Source organism: Phyllobates terribilis, unplaced genomic scaffold (assembly GCF_046119375.1).
Source record: "Phyllobates terribilis strain yellow unplaced genomic scaffold, ASM4611937v1 Scaffold_13__5_contigs__length_258822181, whole genome shotgun sequence".
NCBI classification, from domain to species: Eukaryota; Metazoa; Chordata; class Amphibia; order Anura; family Dendrobatidae; genus Phyllobates; species Phyllobates terribilis.
This window is the reverse complement of record NW_027362773.1, coordinates 139,895,153-139,912,878: the sequence shown is the minus strand read 5'-3', so window position 1 is coordinate 139,912,878 and position 17,726 is coordinate 139,895,153. Positions and strand designations below refer to the sequence as shown.

The 17,726-nt window shown below is 44.8% G+C and overlaps 1 protein-coding gene across 2 annotated transcripts in view; it reads right to left on the bottom strand.

Annotated features, from left to right (window-relative positions):
* Nucleotides 1–17,726, bottom strand: part of B4GALNT4 (beta-1,4-N-acetyl-galactosaminyltransferase 4) — an 86,991-nt gene that overhangs the window by 54,434 nt on the left and 14,831 nt on the right. For both annotated transcript variants that reach the window (XM_073658739.1, XM_073658738.1), the window contains exons 5-8: nt 16,898–16,993; nt 16,721–16,811; nt 15,498–15,598; nt 13,220–13,287 (exon numbers count right to left, since the gene is read on the bottom strand). In XM_073658739.1, coding sequence (XP_073514840.1) covers nt 13,220–13,287; nt 15,498–15,598; nt 16,721–16,811; nt 16,898–16,993 — 356 coding nt within the window. The remainder of the gene's footprint in view (nt 1–13,219; nt 13,288–15,497; nt 15,599–16,720; nt 16,812–16,897; nt 16,994–17,726) is intronic.

Here is a 17,726-nt window from a genome sequence, read left to right as displayed (position 1 = left end):
ATACAGATTTACTAAATACTTTGAAAATTTGCAGCCTGGTTTTTGTTAAATCATAATGATAAATTTCAGTGTTCTCTGTGCTATGTGGCAGGACCAGTGGGCGGGAACGCGGTTAGGGTCTTCGGCTCAGCAATGGCCCCTCCGCTACCTCTGTTGTATTTAAATTTTGGGCTGGGGCAGCCTTTGCCATGGTGGCGGTCTTCATGAAGATGGCGCATGAGCAGATAAACCTCCAGCGGTCTTCAGGAAAATGGCGCCAGAGTTGACGTAATGAGATCTTTGCTCAATGGCAACCCGAGATCTCATTCTGTGCATGCGCCACCTCCGGCGCCATTCTCCTGAAGACCGCTGGAGGTCGATCTGCGCATGCACCATTTTGATAAAGACAGCTACCAGCGATAGCGCCGTCCACATTGAAGACGGCACCAGCCCAAACTTTAAATGAATGCAACAGAGGTAGCGGAGGGGCCGTGGCTGAGCCCTCTGAGCCGAAGACCCTAACCACAGTCCCGCCCCAATGCACACAGCACAGAGGAAACTAAAACCAGGCAGATTTTTAAACTAAAAGGTATGTATTAAATCAGTATGACAGCGCCATACTATTCTTTAGTTTAAACATGGATATTCCTGCTGACAGGTTTCCTTCAAGAGCCTAAAAATGCCCCAATGGCCGAAGTAAAAATTGCAAAAGTTTTATTTTAATACAGATAGTAATATTCAGAAAAAAAAAAAAAAAAAATCACAAAACATTTTTAAAAATTACACTTAAACCAGTAGGTCATTTTCTGATGATGTCTTCCTTTTAAGTCCCTCATACACATTGCAGTAAAGTCTGCAGAAGCCGCGGATATCAGTGAGTGACGGATCTGCGAGTTGTAGTTCTTTATTCTAGGAGAGATGACCCGCCCCTGAGGAGCCTGGCAGCCGCTCTCAGGAGGGCACAGGCGTGCTCGGGTGAGCAGAGCGATCCTGTGTATGGGGGAGTCCAAGAAGAAGCACTCACCCAAAGAATCTTCCAGCCGGCAGCTATCTAATGTGTATAGGGGCCTTTAGATTAAATTTGCCCATAAATTATAGGCCTTTTCTGATTTTATCCATTTCCCCAGGATCCATTGATGCAATAAACTCTATGTTTGCATCCAGATTATTGTCAGCGACCTTCTGCTAAGGGAATTATAGATTAGTCAGGCTCCTACTGTGATTACAGGTCATCCCAATGACATCACGCAGATGTATCAGATTCATTGCAAATAACAATATTTAGTCTTGAAGAAAAACCCAGCAGCCGCCATGGTGAGCAAGTTTTGGGTAATGCTTCCATTTCCAATAAAACTCTTGGACATCTTTTCTTAGAACTCTGCATATTGTTGTCCCTCTGTTATTCTTCCTGGAAACGCATATATAAATAGACAATTGGGTGTTACCATTTCCTCGTCAATAGGATGTGTCCATACACTGCATGATCTACCATCAGCTCTGATTGGACTGTGTCAGAAGGTGCAGAAACATACCCCATCGACAACAGGAATGGTAACACCAAGCTGTCAATTTATTTATTTTCAGGAGGAGTAACAGAGGAACGATAAAATGCAGATTAACAAAAGATGCATCAGAATTGTTATTTCATGGGAGATACAAGCATGTATTACTGACTTTCTTTACAACACTGATAACTGCGCCAAGCAAACGTATTTACTCTTAAAGGGTTTGTGCATTACTGAATGACCCCTTCTTAATTGTTTAAAGGGGTTGTCCACTACTAGGACAACCCCTTCTCATCCTGAATGTTTGTCCGCAGAAGTTAAAGCTGCGGTTGTCGCACAGTCCTACTTGATTACGTCTGAAGGTGGGGACAGTGACAGTGCTGATCGGGCACAGGGCTCGGGTGACATAACCTCCGGGAACGAGAGTGCCGACACCACTGGAACGGCACCGGCGAGTATAGGTGTTTTCATTTTAATGGGGGCCAAACATTAGAAGTGGACAATCCCTTTAAGTGTCCCACATAAAATAAAAATGTATCTCCAAGACTGACACTAACTCCAAGTAGTCACGTGACATTGTTATGTGGTAGCTAACTGGCTGCAGAAGTCACGGGACAGAACAATATCACGTGACCGACGGGAATCACAGTGGTGCCGACCCAGGAGGTAAAAAATTATATATATATGAAAGACAGCACCATTTCATATTACTCACTAGTCGGTGCCAAGCCTCCAAACAGTCTGTCCAAACTGCTGCATGTCAATAGAAAAAATATAAAGAGGCAGCACTCCAAGAAATTTTTGAAAAAAAATGGACTTTAATGAGCCCAAAGGCTTGAGAAAGGTTCTGTGAACCGAAACGTCGCCTTTGGGCTCATTAAAGTCCATTTTTTTTTCAAAAATTTCTTGGAGTGCTGCCTCTTTATATTTTTTCTACATACACATATATATATATATATATATATATATTTTTTTTTTATTTTATTTTATGTGGGGCACATAAAGAAGTCGTTCCTTTTCAGAACCTTTTCCCAATATGCACAGCTCATTGTAAAAGAAAAAAAATATATATATATATACATAATATCTGCTGGGTCCGGTGCCGAGTCTCCACCGCTGCTACCGGTCTCTGTTTGGCTACAGAAGTGATGTCACATCAGTAAGCTCTGGTGATCTAGACAGCACGAGGTGCTGCAGGGGATCATAGCTGATTCTTCTTTGAAGTAAAACATTGCTTAAATACAGGCAGTAAAATGTTTCACCTTACAGAAAGAATCAGCTAAGATCCCCTGCTGTCCTGTCTGTATACTCTTTTGCTTGCTCCCCTGCCCAGGAGATGTGGTATGATCACACCATGTTCCTGCAGGGTCAGACACGGCCATTACACAGTACACAGCAGGAGAACATTTAGAAGATTATCTCAGCACAGGAACATTTTATTTAAATACATCCAATTCTGGAAGTTATTATTATTGCAAGATCTATTGATTAAAATCAACTTTTGTTCGTGGGAAAACCCCTTTAACCAGTGGCGGGCAACTTCCTTTAAATCTAACTTCAGAGCCTTCAAAATGATCCGTAGGGTTTGAAGCCATTTACTGCACGAACTTCACTCTTCCATGCGTCTCAGTCTGGTCATGACGTTACCAAGTTTTACAATGGAATTTGCAATATAAAGACTTCAATAAAAGCCTAAACCGCAGCACGGCCCATAAAATAAAGCTAAAAATAAGTCTGGTGGCTCTGTAGAAGATCAGAAGCATGGACGCAAACATGTGTGGATAATCAGCGCATACATCCGTCTGTTAGAGCACTGGAAAATCTATTTTACGTGTGTCTCCCTCTGACGCCATCTGTATGACTCACACAATAAGAGGATTTTCTGATTGAAAGTAATACCTGGAGAAGGACAATGGACTCAGACGTGGGAATATTAAGAAGTGCACGGAGGGGTCAGCCAAGAAGGAGGCAACGTATATTATGGCAGAGGGTGCAGACCGGCTTATTAACCATGGATTTACCGCTGCAGACAAAGCCATGAGCTGCTAAGAAGATCTACATGAAGGATGTGCGGAGGAATAGATGGAGGCAATAAAAGGAGCATATTCAAGGTGCGGACTTTGGAGAATTACAGAAACTGGATAAAAAGGATTTTTGGAGCTAATATTGAGTGGTGACGTAGTAAAGGAGGCAGTCAGCGTCAACCGAGAAGCAAGAAAGACCTTCATACTGGATGCAGAACTTGTGAAGCAAAATGACCTTTTCCTCCAAGACACAAAATCTCCAGAGTCCGCCATAGAGGAAGACGCTGACAGCTCCGACAGGGAACTAAGTGATTTAGCACAGAGTGGAGAATCGTGGGAGCAAATGACATATGACAGCGATGCAGGGGGAGATGACGTCAGAAGCAGCAGGAGAAGAAACGTCTGCGACAGCCACGACTACAGATCTGGAGGCTTCGAGCCTCAGCTTGGAGAACAGCGGTTCTTTCATATTGGGACCAGAGGTGGTCCAGCCCCTGGTAGATGGAGAATACATGTCGTCGTGCAATACTACTTCTCCCGACATAAATGATACAGAGAGGGAAAATTCTGTTCCGGTGGCCCGGGTCTCTGCGGTAAGCAACAACGAACAGATGGGTGCAGCATCTATAGCGGTTCATACCGCAGGTGCTGCCTGGTATGTGCCCTCAGTGCCAGCCAAATGCTTGGAAATGGGGGCAGTGAATATGGCCTCATGAGCACTTGGCACAGTCGGCCTTGATGTAATCCCCATGGTGTCCGCTGGCACAATAGACATAAACAGAATAGGGATGGTGCCAGCAGAAGCCATTGATTGGGAGGTACGGAGCATGGACTCTGTTTCTCCTGTCACGATGTCTGCAGAATATGTGAATGTTGATTCAGTAATCCCAGAACGGATAAGACAACGCCGGCATCCATTAGAGGATCGTCTCTATGCCCTGGGGAAAGCCCTGACAGCGCTAGACGAGAAACTTGAAGGCTTCTCTCCACATATTCGGGAGGCAGAAACGCTGCTCGATGAAGTGGAATCATCATTCTGCCGGCATGCTCCGCGCATCGCTGACATTGTGGAGGGGAACAATGCCGGAGCTGAGCGCCTCCTGCTGCTCGAGGAACGGATAGGAAAGAAGGCGCAGTGACAGCAGAGCTGGAGGAGAAGAAGCGAAGATGACTAAACACGAGCAGCTGGTCCACATAGGACTGTCAGACTCTGTGTACAGATACTGTGACCACGTGCAGTGGTGGAACCAAAGCAAGAAAATAATAATGGAGATTTTATATTCTAGATTACCAGCAATAAGTTCTGACTTGTCGTAACTGGGAGGGGATCTAATTTTTAAAGGGGTTGATGTGCTGGCGTCGTTCCAGTGGTGTCGGCACTCGCTCTCCCCAGGGCTCTCGTGCGGTTGTTGCGACACTTTACCCTGGTGCCCAATCAGAGCTGGCGTCACTGTCCCCGCCTCCTGTCAAATTGAACGTGAAGAGGAAGTCAGATCAGCTGCAGCCCAGATTTCCTCCTGATGTTCGATTTGTCCAAAGGTGGGGACAGTGACGCCAGTGCTGATTGGGCGCTGGGCTCACAAGTAATAACAACCGCACGAAAGCCCTGGGACCGCGAGTGCTGACACCGCTGGAATGGCGCCGGCACGGGAGGTCATTCTAAGCTTTTTTAATTTTATCGGTGCCAAGCGTGGGGTATCGGAAGGGGTTGTCCAAGTAGTGGACAACTTCTATAACAAAAACAATAGAATGAAAAATGAAGGCAAATACCTTTGAAGAGGTTGTCCACTACTTGGACAACCCCTTCCTAAATGCTTATATTCCTCTCCTGTACTGGTGACGCTCCTGCGATGTCTGTTCACTCTGCGCTCACGTGACATTGTTTGGCTGCAGTGCTCCCGTGGCCTATCAGTGGCCACTAATGGGTTGAACCTGCCTGGACTTCTAAGGAAAGTGTGAGAGCTGATCAGCTGCAGCACTCAATGCCACGCAAGCACTGGGAGAACTGACATCGCAGGAGCGGCATCAATGCGGGAGTTAAGTAAAATATGTTTGTATATTACTCCGGGGGGGCTACAGCATTTAAAAAGTGGTTGTCAAAGTAGTGGACAACCCCTTTATCTAGTCCCTTTCTGGTTACATCTTGGTTATTCCTGTTAAGGGTACACGTATGTCGCTATAATAAACTCTCCCTATGTCCTCATTAATGTATTATTTGGTTGTGCACATATAGAGGTAAACGGAAAACCAATTTGTCTAATCGTAGTTTTTATGGGTATTTTGCATGAAAGTACACAGAACGTCAGAAACATAAATCAGAAAATCATGACACTGCAACCAAGAGTGTGTTCAGCACCACTCCGACTCTTAATTCCCCCTACATTCAAATACTAACAGCATCAATACCTTAAAGGGGAAATATCGTCATAAAATGACTTATTGTTTAAAATCATGGTTTGTGTTATATGTATTTTTCTTTTCTTTAAATTTGTCAATTTTTTTTACATCTATAAAAAATTGTAATCTTGCAATTTTTACACTGATTTTTACACTAAAGAGGTTTGTTTGTTTTTTTAAAGACACAAACTTTCTATCCTTTCAGAAAGAATTTACTGGAGTTTTCTTATCCACAATTGGAGGTTTACAAAGACACAACACAGAGTCCACCAATCACAATAGGGGACATCACAGCGGCTCCCCCTTCCTTCACGATAACCTGAGCAGAAGCTCATTAGACACTTCAATACAACAGAAAGGGTCAGCGCCTGTTCATTGTGGCTATGTACATGTGTTGTTTCCTGGAACCAAAGGAAAAATGTGTCTAAAAAAGCCCAAGTGGAAAATTGCAAGGCTTTTATTTATTTATAATAAACTTGTAATATGGGGGAAAAAAAAAATTGCACAAAAAAGAGATTAGTTACTTACCGGTAACGGGATTTCTCGGAGACCATGACAGCACCACGAGAGAGGGAATCCGCCCACCAAGGACAGGAAACCTACAGGCTTAAAAGGGGGCGGCCCTCCCTCTCGCCTCAGTTTGGATTACAGAGCATTGAGAGGACCGCCCGGTTAGTAGACATAGCAACATAATCATGAAACAAACAGTATATACATTTTCTTACAACACCAATGTGTGAGAATAAAGAATGAAAACAGATAAGAAGTGCTCCCAAAAAGGGGTGAAGGGAGGGAATATAAGGGTGCTGTCATGGTCTCCGAGAAATCCTGTTACCGGTAAGTAACTAATCTCTTTATCGGTCGACCATGACAGCACCACGAGAGAATTGCAGAGATGAAGATTCTAGGGAGGGACCACCGCTTGGAGCACCCTTCTCCCAAATGTGAGGTCAGACGAAGCACCCAGATCTAGTCTATAGTGCTTATAGAAGGTAGATGGAGAAGACCAGGTAGCTGCCTTACATATGTCCTCCATCGAGACGCCAGACCTCTCTGCCCATGAGGTTGCCACCGCCCGGGTAGAGTGAGCTTTCAGGCCACGCGGTGCTTCCTCTCCGCTGGATACATAGGCTAGAGTAATGGCCTCCCTAATCCATCTAGCTATGGTGGATCTAGAGACCTTAAGCCCCTTCCTAACCCCCTGATAGGAGATAAATAAGGAACTCTCTCTCCTAAAGGGCTGAGTGACAGCAAGGTACCTAACCACACACCTTCTCACATCTAAAGCATGGAAATCTGCTTCTATCTGATTACTAGGGTTCAGACAAAAAGAGGGTAATATTACTTCCTGAAGTCTATGAAACCGGGAAGCTACCTTAGGCAAGTATGCTGGATCTGCTCTAAGAATTATTCTGTCGTCCAGAACCTGGGTGAAGGGAGGGCCAGAGGACAGAGCCTGAATATCACCAATCCTCCTAGCAGATGTTAGGCCTACAAGAAGCGCTGTTTTGAGGGTAATAGATCTCAGGGATACAGAATCTATCGGTTGAACGGGTGCCCCAGCTAACGCTTTCAGAACCAGGTTTAGGTCCCATGTAACGACATTAGTTTTGGTAACCGGCCTGGACCTACCAACTGCTTTTATAAAGCAGGAAATCCAATAGTTTTCTGCGAGGACACAGTTATAGAGGGCACCTAGTGCTGACACTTGGACCTTCAAGGTGCTCGTTGCTAACCCCAGCTCGAAGCCCCTTTGTAGGAACTCTAAAATCTTCCCAATTGGCGCTCCCTTATCCACTAAAGATTTAGAAAAAGATAAAAACTTGTTCCAAACTTTTGCATAAATTTTGATAGTGACAGGCTTTCTACTACGTAATAAAGTAGATACCAGACTCTGGGAAAAACCTTTTAGTTCTAGCAAGGACCTCTCAAATTCCACGCTGTCAAGTGGAGGCCCGGAGCTCGCGGATGGAGCACTGGACCCTGGCTGAGGAGATCCGGAACTTCGGGCAGGACCCAAGGGTCAGAGATGGACATGTTCCTCAGGCATGAGAACCAGGGTCTTTTGGGCCAAAAGGGGGCGATCAAGAGGACCCTTGCCTTGTCCTCTCTGATCTTTCTTAGCACCATAGGCAGAAGGTTTAACGGTGGGACGGCATAGGCCAGACTGAAGTTCCAAGGGATTTGGAGAGCGTCTACTGTCAGGGGCCTTTCTCTCGGATCTAGGGAGCAAAAAACCTTTGTCTTCCGGTTTTGCTTTGTGGCGAAGAGATCCACCACCGGAAGACCCCATTTCCGGACTAATAGGGAAAAAATGTCCTGTTTTAGTTCCCATTCGCCTTGCCTTAAAAAATGACGGCTTAAGAAGTCTGCCTTTGAATTTTCTTTCCCTTTGATGTGGAGGGCTGTTAAAGAGAGGAGATGGTGTTCCGAGATCTGAAAGAGATGATCCGCCACTCTCATTAGCGATCCAGCACGAGTACCCCCCTGATGGTTAATATAAGCTACTGCTATATTATTATCGGACAGGATCCTAATGTTCTTATTGTGAAGGAATGGTAAGAAATGATTAACAGCCCTATCAACTGCCAGTAGTTCCCTAGTATTAGAGGAAAGAGCTCCCTCAGCGTCCGACCAGGACCCCTGGGCAATCATATCCCCCAAGTGAGCTCCCCATCCATGTAGACTTGCGTCAGTTGTAATTATTTCAGATATTCTGACCACCCAGGGAACTCCTCGAGACAAGTATTCTAAATTCACCCACCACTGTAGAGAGTCAATAGACCGGGGAGATAGGAACATCCGTCTCTCCAAGTGCCCATGTAACGAGACCTCATTCTGTAGGACATCCCACTGTAAAACTCTGGAGTGGTATTGTGCCCACATTACCCCCGGCAGACAAGATATCAGGGTACCAAGTAAGCACATTACAGCCCTAAAGGACATGACCGGGTTCGCAAGAGCTCCTTCCACCAGCCTTTTGACCTTCTGTTTTTTGGCTTCTGGAAGGAAACACATCTGGAGGTCTGAGTCTAGCATGATACCTAGGAACTGCTGTACTCTCGAAGGGACTACCCTGGATTTCTCCAGATTTAGGATCCAGCCCAGGCCTTCCAGAATAGAGGAGACCAATTTAAGATGGGAGACACATTGAGAGGCTGAGTCTCCAATGATCAAAAAATCATCTAAGTAAGGGATAATTAACACATTATGTTCCCGTACATGAGCCATCACCTCCGCTATCACCTTCGTAAATACTCTAGGGGCTATAGAAAGACCGAATGGCAAGGCCGCAAATTGGAAATGTCTGATTTCATCCCCTATGACCAAGGCCACTCTAAGGTATTTTTGGAAGCTTCTGTGTATAGGTATATGGTAATATGCGTCCTTTAGATCCAATACTACCATGTGACAGCCTGAGAACAATAGTTTTATAGTAGACTTAATGGACTCCATTTTAAAGGTGGGAATTAACAAAAATGTATTCAGGGCCTTAAGGTTAACAATACACCTAAAGGATCCGTCAGGTTTAGTGACCAAAAACAACGGTGAGTAGAACCCCAGTGCCTTCTCTGCTATAGGGACCTCCACTAAGACGGCCTTATGGACCAGATTCAGGACCTCCACTTGTAGGGCCATCTGCTCCCGCGTTGAGGACCGGTTTGGGGTCAGGACGAACCTCCCACAAGGGACTCGCTGAAAGTCGAGTCTCAGGCCGAAACCTACCAGACCAAGGATCCAATTATTAGAAGAGATATTTGTCCAGGCAAGTAAGAAGCCCAATAACATCCCCCCTACCTGGGCCGCGAGTCATTGGCTCAGTTTTCGGGGGCCTTGGCTAGCAGAAGAGGATCCGAACAGGAGCCCTTTACCTTTTGGTCTACGGTCTTCCCATTTATCCTGACCCTTCTGGCGCTTATTACGTAGAAACCTTCTTTTCTGAAAAGGACGTTTGTACGTGGGGGCAGATATAGGTTAGGAAAGCCCCTTTTTGTGTCACTTGCTCTATCCAGTAGCTCATCCAGAACCGACCCAAAGAGATGTCCCCCTTCACAAGGGATAGCGCAGAGTCTTGTCCTCGCATGAATGTCCCCCAGCCAACATTTTAGCCACAAGGCTCTCCGGGCCGAGTTAGACATGGCGGCCGACCTTGCTGCTAATCTGACGGAATCTGCTGATGCGTCCGCCAGAAAGGCTGCCGCCCCCTGAAGAAGAGACATGTCCGCCAAGATTTCCTTCCTGGGGGTATTGTTTTTAAGATGGGCTTCAAGCTGGTCCAGCCAGATCATTAGGGACCTGGCGGTACAAGTAGCTGCCACCGCGGGTTTTAGGGCTCCCGCCGAAGTCTCCCAGGTCCCTCTAAGGAAAGAATCAGCCTTTCTATCCAGGGGGTCTTTAAGAGCTCCCATATCATCAAAAGGAAGGGAGGAACTCTTAGAGGCTTTGGAAATGGCCACATCAATCTTGGGGGCTTTTTCCCAGGAGGAAGAGGCCGATTCCTCAAAGGGGTACTTCCTTTTGAAGAATGGAGGTAGAGCGCCCTTCCTTTCCGTTTTTTTCCATTCGCTAAGGATTAAGCCCTGGATTTTTTCGTTCAACGGAAAACTCCTTCTCTTCCTTTGACCCAGCCCCCCGAACATAATGTCCTGGACTGACTTCTCCTGCCCGGCCTCTGTGATGCCCATGGTGGACCGAACCATTTTAATCAATCCGTCCACTTCACCAAGGGGGAAGCAATTTTGTCCCACACCACTATCAGAGGAGGAAGCAGAGGAAAAGTCTGCACTATCTGAATCCGACTCATAGGGAGAGGATAGGGGGTCATCCAAGACTAAGGAGATCTCACAGTCCGAGTTCATTTTCTCTTTAACTCTCTTGGAGAGGACCTTGTGAATCTCTGTTTTAACTAAGGTTTTTAAACCAGAAGTTAGAGCAGGACCCTCTTCTGCCAGTGTCTGGTTTATGCACAACTGACATAGCTTTTTAGGGTATCCGTCAGGAAGAAGAGACTTGCATAGCGCACACTGTATATGCTTTGCCTTGGCGGTACATTTCTTCCCCTGATAAAATATGGAAGGGGAGAAGGGATACCATATTACTAAGTGAACTTACTCGAAGATCACTTACCCAGGCAGCTCAGGAAGAAAAAACAGCTGGTACCGGATTGGAGGAAGGACCCTTCTCAGCCGGGGGACCTTCCCTAGAGGCTGCAGATTCGTCAGTTCTACCAGAGGTATGGTGACCAGACCTAGACCCCGAGCTCCGTTTTCCTGAGGACCGGCTACCAGAACCACGTGCGCGATGCGTTTTTTGGGGCTCCCCAGACAGCCGCTGAGATGGTGAAGATGGCGGCTGCTCAACCTGCTGCTGCTGCAACTGGACACCTTCAGACTCCATAATGAAAGAATGAAGCTTTGGGAAGCACTGAGCCATGTTACCTGATAGGTTAAATAGGTTATGGCTCCTCCCCTCTAGCAGCGCATCAGCACACTTTTTCCTTTTTTTTTTTTTTGGAATTTCGCACTCTTTTGCACATGATCGCCGAGTCGCGGTGACGTCATCGGGCCGCGACTTACCGAGACCCGGAAGTACGCGCTGCACGAGCTTCGCGCAAGGACGCATGCTGTCAGGGCTTCCACAGGTAAGCCGCGCTTTCGCGATGTACCGCGCTGCGTTCACTCAGGGCAGGGCGAGGGGACACAATCACCTTGGCCCTCGCCCCCCCTCCCCATACTTACGGAGGGTGATGGTGGGCTGTCACCCCCACTTGGAATGCAGACTCCACCGCACTTTTGGGGCTCAGCCAGGGCCTATACTCCCACGGGAGGCGCACCTGGCTGAGGCAGAAAAGGGGATGCCACCCCAGACAGGGGCGCAGCCCCACTGCAAACAAAAAAAAAAGAACCCCCAGTGCCTCAGGATGCTGTGCCTCTCCCATATAGGGGCGCACGAGCATCGGCCAACGCTGGAGTTGCGGTCCCCAAACAGGGGCGCAGGATCGTAGCCGTCGCCATCCACGTTTTTCACCTGCGACCGGCTTCCTCCATCAAGGACAGGAAACCAAACTGAGGTGAGAGGGAGGGCCGCCCCCTTTTAAGCCTGTAGGTTTCCTGTCCTTGGTGGGCGGATTCCCTCTCTCGTGGTGCTGTCATGGTCGACCGATAAAAAACAGATTCAACCATAGACCATATTCTGATGACATATTAAGATTATGACTAGCTCGCTACCCAGCAGAAACATATGTATCACAACACTATGTCACTCTTGTGTTTGTAGGTGGCACTAGTTTGCTGAGTCTTCCCTCCCTGTTAGTATAATAATATTTAAAAAACTACGCTATAGATTCCAACAGAAACAGCTAACAACCATACATGACTCCCGGTATACAGACACTTGGCGAAAACCCACAAAACGGTGCAACGACAACTAGTACATGAAGCTGTAAAGGATGGGTGCGCAGGCGGTTTAGTGTTAGAGGTTATCTCAAGCCACATTTAACAGACATGGGACCTGATTCATCATGGCATTTTCATCACTGTTGTATGTGAATACCTCCCAATTAGTGACTTTTTGATTTGCTACAAATTCAAACGATTTGCACCTTTTTTTAAAAAAAAAAAAAAAAGTTGTGTTTTGTTGTTCAGTTATCTTTCAGATTTCTTGTTCAAAATTTTTTTTTTTTATATTAAAATGCAAAAAAAAAAATAACAACAACTCTGCTTTCTGTGGTTTTTCAAAATGTCTTCGACCGATTCATTAAAGGAAACTTAAAAAAATGAACACGATTAAAAAAAAAAAAATAAAAAAAAATAATTAAAAAAAATTGGATTTGGATCAAATGTAGTCCGTTCTTACTCTGGAGTAATTTTATGTACGTTAGTTATTTAATTGCAAAATTTGTACCATTTTGCAAAACGTGCAACATTTTGAGCTAAAGGTGGCAAAACGATTTAAAAAAAAAAAAAAAAAAAAAAAAAATAGAACATATTTTATTTTTAATAATTGATTCATGAAGCACTTGCAACATTTTGAAGAATTTGGCGCAAAATACGGCATCGAAAGCCACATAACACAAATGATGAACTGTCTCGTTATCTCAACATGACAACCACCATCCAAGCCAGTTTAACAGCAGGGAAAATGTCTGGCAGACCACAGCATAACCAGAAAAGTGTGGGCGATTCATTGGGAGAAGGTAAAATAACATTACATGCAAGGAAACAAAGGCAAAAGCCCATTACCATCACCATCCATTGTTACACGGCTGCACCGTTTGCCTACAACAATGTGACTGGACATAAAATTGTGCCGTACCTGAAAGGTTTAGAAACCTGAGCGCTAAATTTTGTAAATTCTCCCGGAGCCGTCCATTCAGAGCCGACCTAAGGCAATAAAGAGTCATGTTAGGATCGTGCAAGAGGCAATTGCAATGCAAAATATTGGTGCAAAGTAAGCCAATGAATAAGTGGTGTAAAGTTGGATGAAAAGGCCACTTCTTGAGCGGAAGCCCCAAATTTATCATGATGAATATTAAACCTGCCTGGACCAAGTTTCAGCTGCCGTCTGCATATTAAAAAAATTTGTAATCACATCCCATATACACATCATGAAGCTGAGCTGATGGCCCACATGCCGGATACAGAGGGATTGCTCGCCCAAGCGAGTACTCAAGTAAGCGGGGCCGGCTGTGAAGTCACAGGTTTGTAAAATGTACTTCTTAATTAACACTTCTCCAAACTAAGTCATATGGCAAAAAGTGCAGCGAGACAGCGGTGAGAAATCCCAGTGCATAAGAAATTCATGGCTTACTCTGGAAAATTCAATCAGATCAACTCTCGGGATAAATCCCCGCCACGTCCTGGACCAATTACAGCTGCATGCACAATTTATTACAAGGACTGATTACTCCGGTGTTAGACAAGCTCCAGGAATTATCCAGCTTTAATGAAAAATGCATCCAGGGGGTCCCCACCATTCAAATGGGCAGCACGCACACAACAAATAACTAATGGGCTCTGGTATTTTTTTACCAAAATACACCATGTTTATTTCAATGACAATCCCGTTAATCCTTTGGTCATGTAAGAAAATACAACTTGTGGAACTACAGGTACCAGGAGAACACTCCAAGCTCCAGCGCTAAAATTTGCTTTCCAGGTGTGTGTGGGGGCACCTCTTCTTCACCTGACCCAACACTTATACCAGATCACATATACTTGTCTTGGTCTTTCGAAGAGGGGTTACATCTACCCAACGTGTATGTTTTAGATGCCAAATGTTCTTTTGCTACTTGTAGTTCACCAAGTTTCCACTGTAGTTTTTTACATCACCATATGCCCCGATTAGTATTTGGACCCCGACGTGGCAATTCCCGGGTGCATCAGCTGCTAGTACGCCCAATCAAAACACTGTTACAGCTGGTGTGACTGTCACAACAGCAAAAAAGTGAGGACCTCTATTTTTTAATACCTGATCTAAGTGCCAAGACAAGATTATCACCAAGTAGTGCTCTGCGTTTATTCTCGTTTTCCACATATTAACCATTTGGCAAAGTGCCATACATGTACAGCAGAAATGCATCATCAGTATATGGAGCAGGCTCAAGAGCAGAGCCCGCTGCACAAAGCGCAGGTGCCATCTGTGTTATGCACATGGCACCCAAAATTAAGTGCTATGACTGGAGCCAAGTCTAATTGCAACAGTTTAATCTCTTAGATAACAGCAGCATTTAAGAGGAAAGGAGCAGAGGGGCGGGGGTCCGATGCCTTCGATGTGTTAACAGGTTGCCAATGGATTGCAATGGCTGCCGGGGGGCCTAGCAAAGACACCCGTCACCACCATCTGGGTACTCCTGTGAAGCCTTACTATATACTGTAATAACAACGGACTGCAATATATAGTGCAAGTAATCACATGATCCCACATGTCCCGTGGGAGGCCTAAATAAATAAATAAATTATATATAAGTGCTCATAAGTATATTATATATACTTTATGAACACTGAACAAACAAAACCCAAAAACAATGGCAGAATTTGATGGTTTGTATTTTTTTTGGTTTATTAGTACACTTTGTGGTAAAGTCAATGGTCTCAATCAAAACTCCAAACTGGTCTTGCAAATAATAAAAAACCCTTTAATTAGCCATATCAATGGAAAAATATCTATATAAAAAAAAAAAAAAAGTTACAGCTCTTAGAAGTCAAGTAGGAAAAAACAAAAGTGCAAAAAAAACCTAAAACTACTCTGGCGAGAAGAGGAAGGGAATACTCAGTGTAAAGAGTATATACTGTGTTGTGGTTGGCTCTGCGGGGGCGGGGTACGAGGAAAGGACTACCCCCATGTTATGCACGGCCCCTGAGGCACAGCACTTGGTTAGACAGTGGGGGAGGTTTGCCAATACTTGGGCATAGCGTGGGTGATAAATATACCACAGTGTATCCATATTTTTCTTTAGTTACGTAGCAATTACCATTTATTTCACAGCTTACCAACAAGCAATAAGTGGAAAATCAGACGTAAAGAAGCAGGAATTCTATCCGCCAAAATGAATGTATATATGTAAGGATGGATTATTTCATGATGCCCTTACCTTTCCCACATAAGCAATCAGTTGGGCACTGGATGGGCTTTCTTCTGTGCCCAGCCAAAACTCAGAGTTATCTTCTGAGGCCACAGCAAACTGAAAGTCCCCTGCAGAGGAAAAAGCAGCAGCTGAGACAAGAACTAGTGATGTGCAGAAAATGGAATAAGACAGGCCACCGCCGAGATTATATAAATAGGGTTAGAAGCGAGGAGAACATCCAACAACTAAGGAAATCCTCAGTTCTGGTTTAATCTCCGAGTGCTGCAGAGGAGGCGATGTGTATACGTGCGTTCTGCAGAATCAATTAGACGGTCCATAGAGGGGTCATTAGAGATGGCTTTACGTATCCCCCACACCCCTTCGCGTAAAGCAGCCATGGCCAATGTCTCCTGGAGGAGCAGCATGTACACAAACAATGACGCCCCAGGAGTAAACCTAATAAAAAATACATACATTCACATGCTCTACACTTCTTAGGCTGTGGGTCTTAACGGAGATTACAATATTGATCCACACAACACCCACAAGGAAGATTCTGCCCATCAAGAGAGGAGAAGAACAGGATGTGGTGTCAAAACATCTACAAAACGGCCGAGAACTAGAAGAGATATCTGGATGAGTGTAAGGAATTAAGGAGTTATTCCCATCCTCAAATGGTATTGTCGGATAGTGCGTGTAATTATAAGCAATACTGCAATTTACTGCTTGTTAAAATTTTCAGCCATTCTTGAGATTTTAATGCCTTTTTTTTTCCTGGCTACCTTGGAGACCGACCACCGCTGCTAGATAGCAGAACATGAGTAGAGCCTACAAGTGCTTTTCTATTGAGCTTATAAAGACCCATTCTGAAGTAGGCCATGATCACGAGCGCGTGCTGTTACCTCAAAATCCAGATCTTAAAAAGCTAGACAGTAGTGGTGGTCGGTCTCCTGGGTAACGATCTGTAAAATGTTAATATCTCGAGAAAGGCAAAAAATTTCAGTAAGCAGTAAATTGCAATAGTGCTTGTTTTTACAAGCACTACCCAGTGATACCCATTTATGAAGATGGGATTAACCCTATAAAGAAACCATGAAAAAAAAGTGGTGTCTAGAATACTGTTCCTTTGGAAGGGACTTTTTTGTAAACTATAGGCAAGTTAAGTCCAGGGTTAGTCCATCATTCCTCAGTGTGAAAGAAGAGGTGATAAGAGAGACGGTTAATGGAAATATTCCATATTTCACACCCACCATCCTTGTAAGGGTGAATGTACCCGAATATCCTTAATCCATAATTCTTCCACTTGGGTGATACAGCTAGTTTAGTGACGGTGGTGCGAGTCTACAGAAGAGAAAGAAACACCAAGTGATAAGGGAAGGGAGGAGAAGAAACGAAGTGAGAAAGTGAAAAAGAGAGAAGATACTCACATGAGGATACAGGGGGAAATGGAGGTTTGCCTTGAGGTGCAGCACAGACCCTCCACACCAGTCCTCAAATACATGGAGGTTCACTTTGCCCTTGAACTTTAGAAGAAGAATTTCATTAAAGATGGCCATTCCCTATTATGAACCACTGCTACAGCAAATGATTAGCATCTTGCAAGGTGACTGTGCCAGGGAATAATTTCCAATACTATCAATAAAAGCTTCCAATTTTAACTATAGATGGCTTATAGGGAGTTAATCTCACCCCTTTCAAAGTTCAGGTGCCGCAGCGATCAGCTCATTGCCAGGGGTCTCACTCAAGCAAAGAGTTGACTATGCTAGTCTGCAAACAGCCAGGCACCTAAGATATGGCCGCTCATTATTATATATAAATTTTATATTTTTAGCCAATTAGGCACGGTCCTCATGACTGCGCACGTAAAGAAGAGTTGAGGACAAAGAGTTGAAGACAACGCCCACTTGTCTGAAAAGAATGGATTTACATACAGGTAAGAGGGGGGCATATCCAATCAATGGTAAAATCTGTTCCAGATTCAGGACAACAGTGCACTGACACCAGGTAAAGCAATTGCCTGTTTATGGCATGTGACACATCCTTTTAAAACAGGATCTGTTTCTTGCTCAAAAAATTGTGTTAAATATCTTTTATAATTCCCTGAGCTCCCCTAATTCTGCCACTATTTTCCATTTTGCGCTGCGTCGCTCAATTGCAGAGATGTTCACATTCTTGCATTTGGAGAAGAATATGTGAAATCTCTGCTTGCAGTCCAACTGGGCATTTCTTTAGAGTCTTTTCTGGGGGCGCACGCTT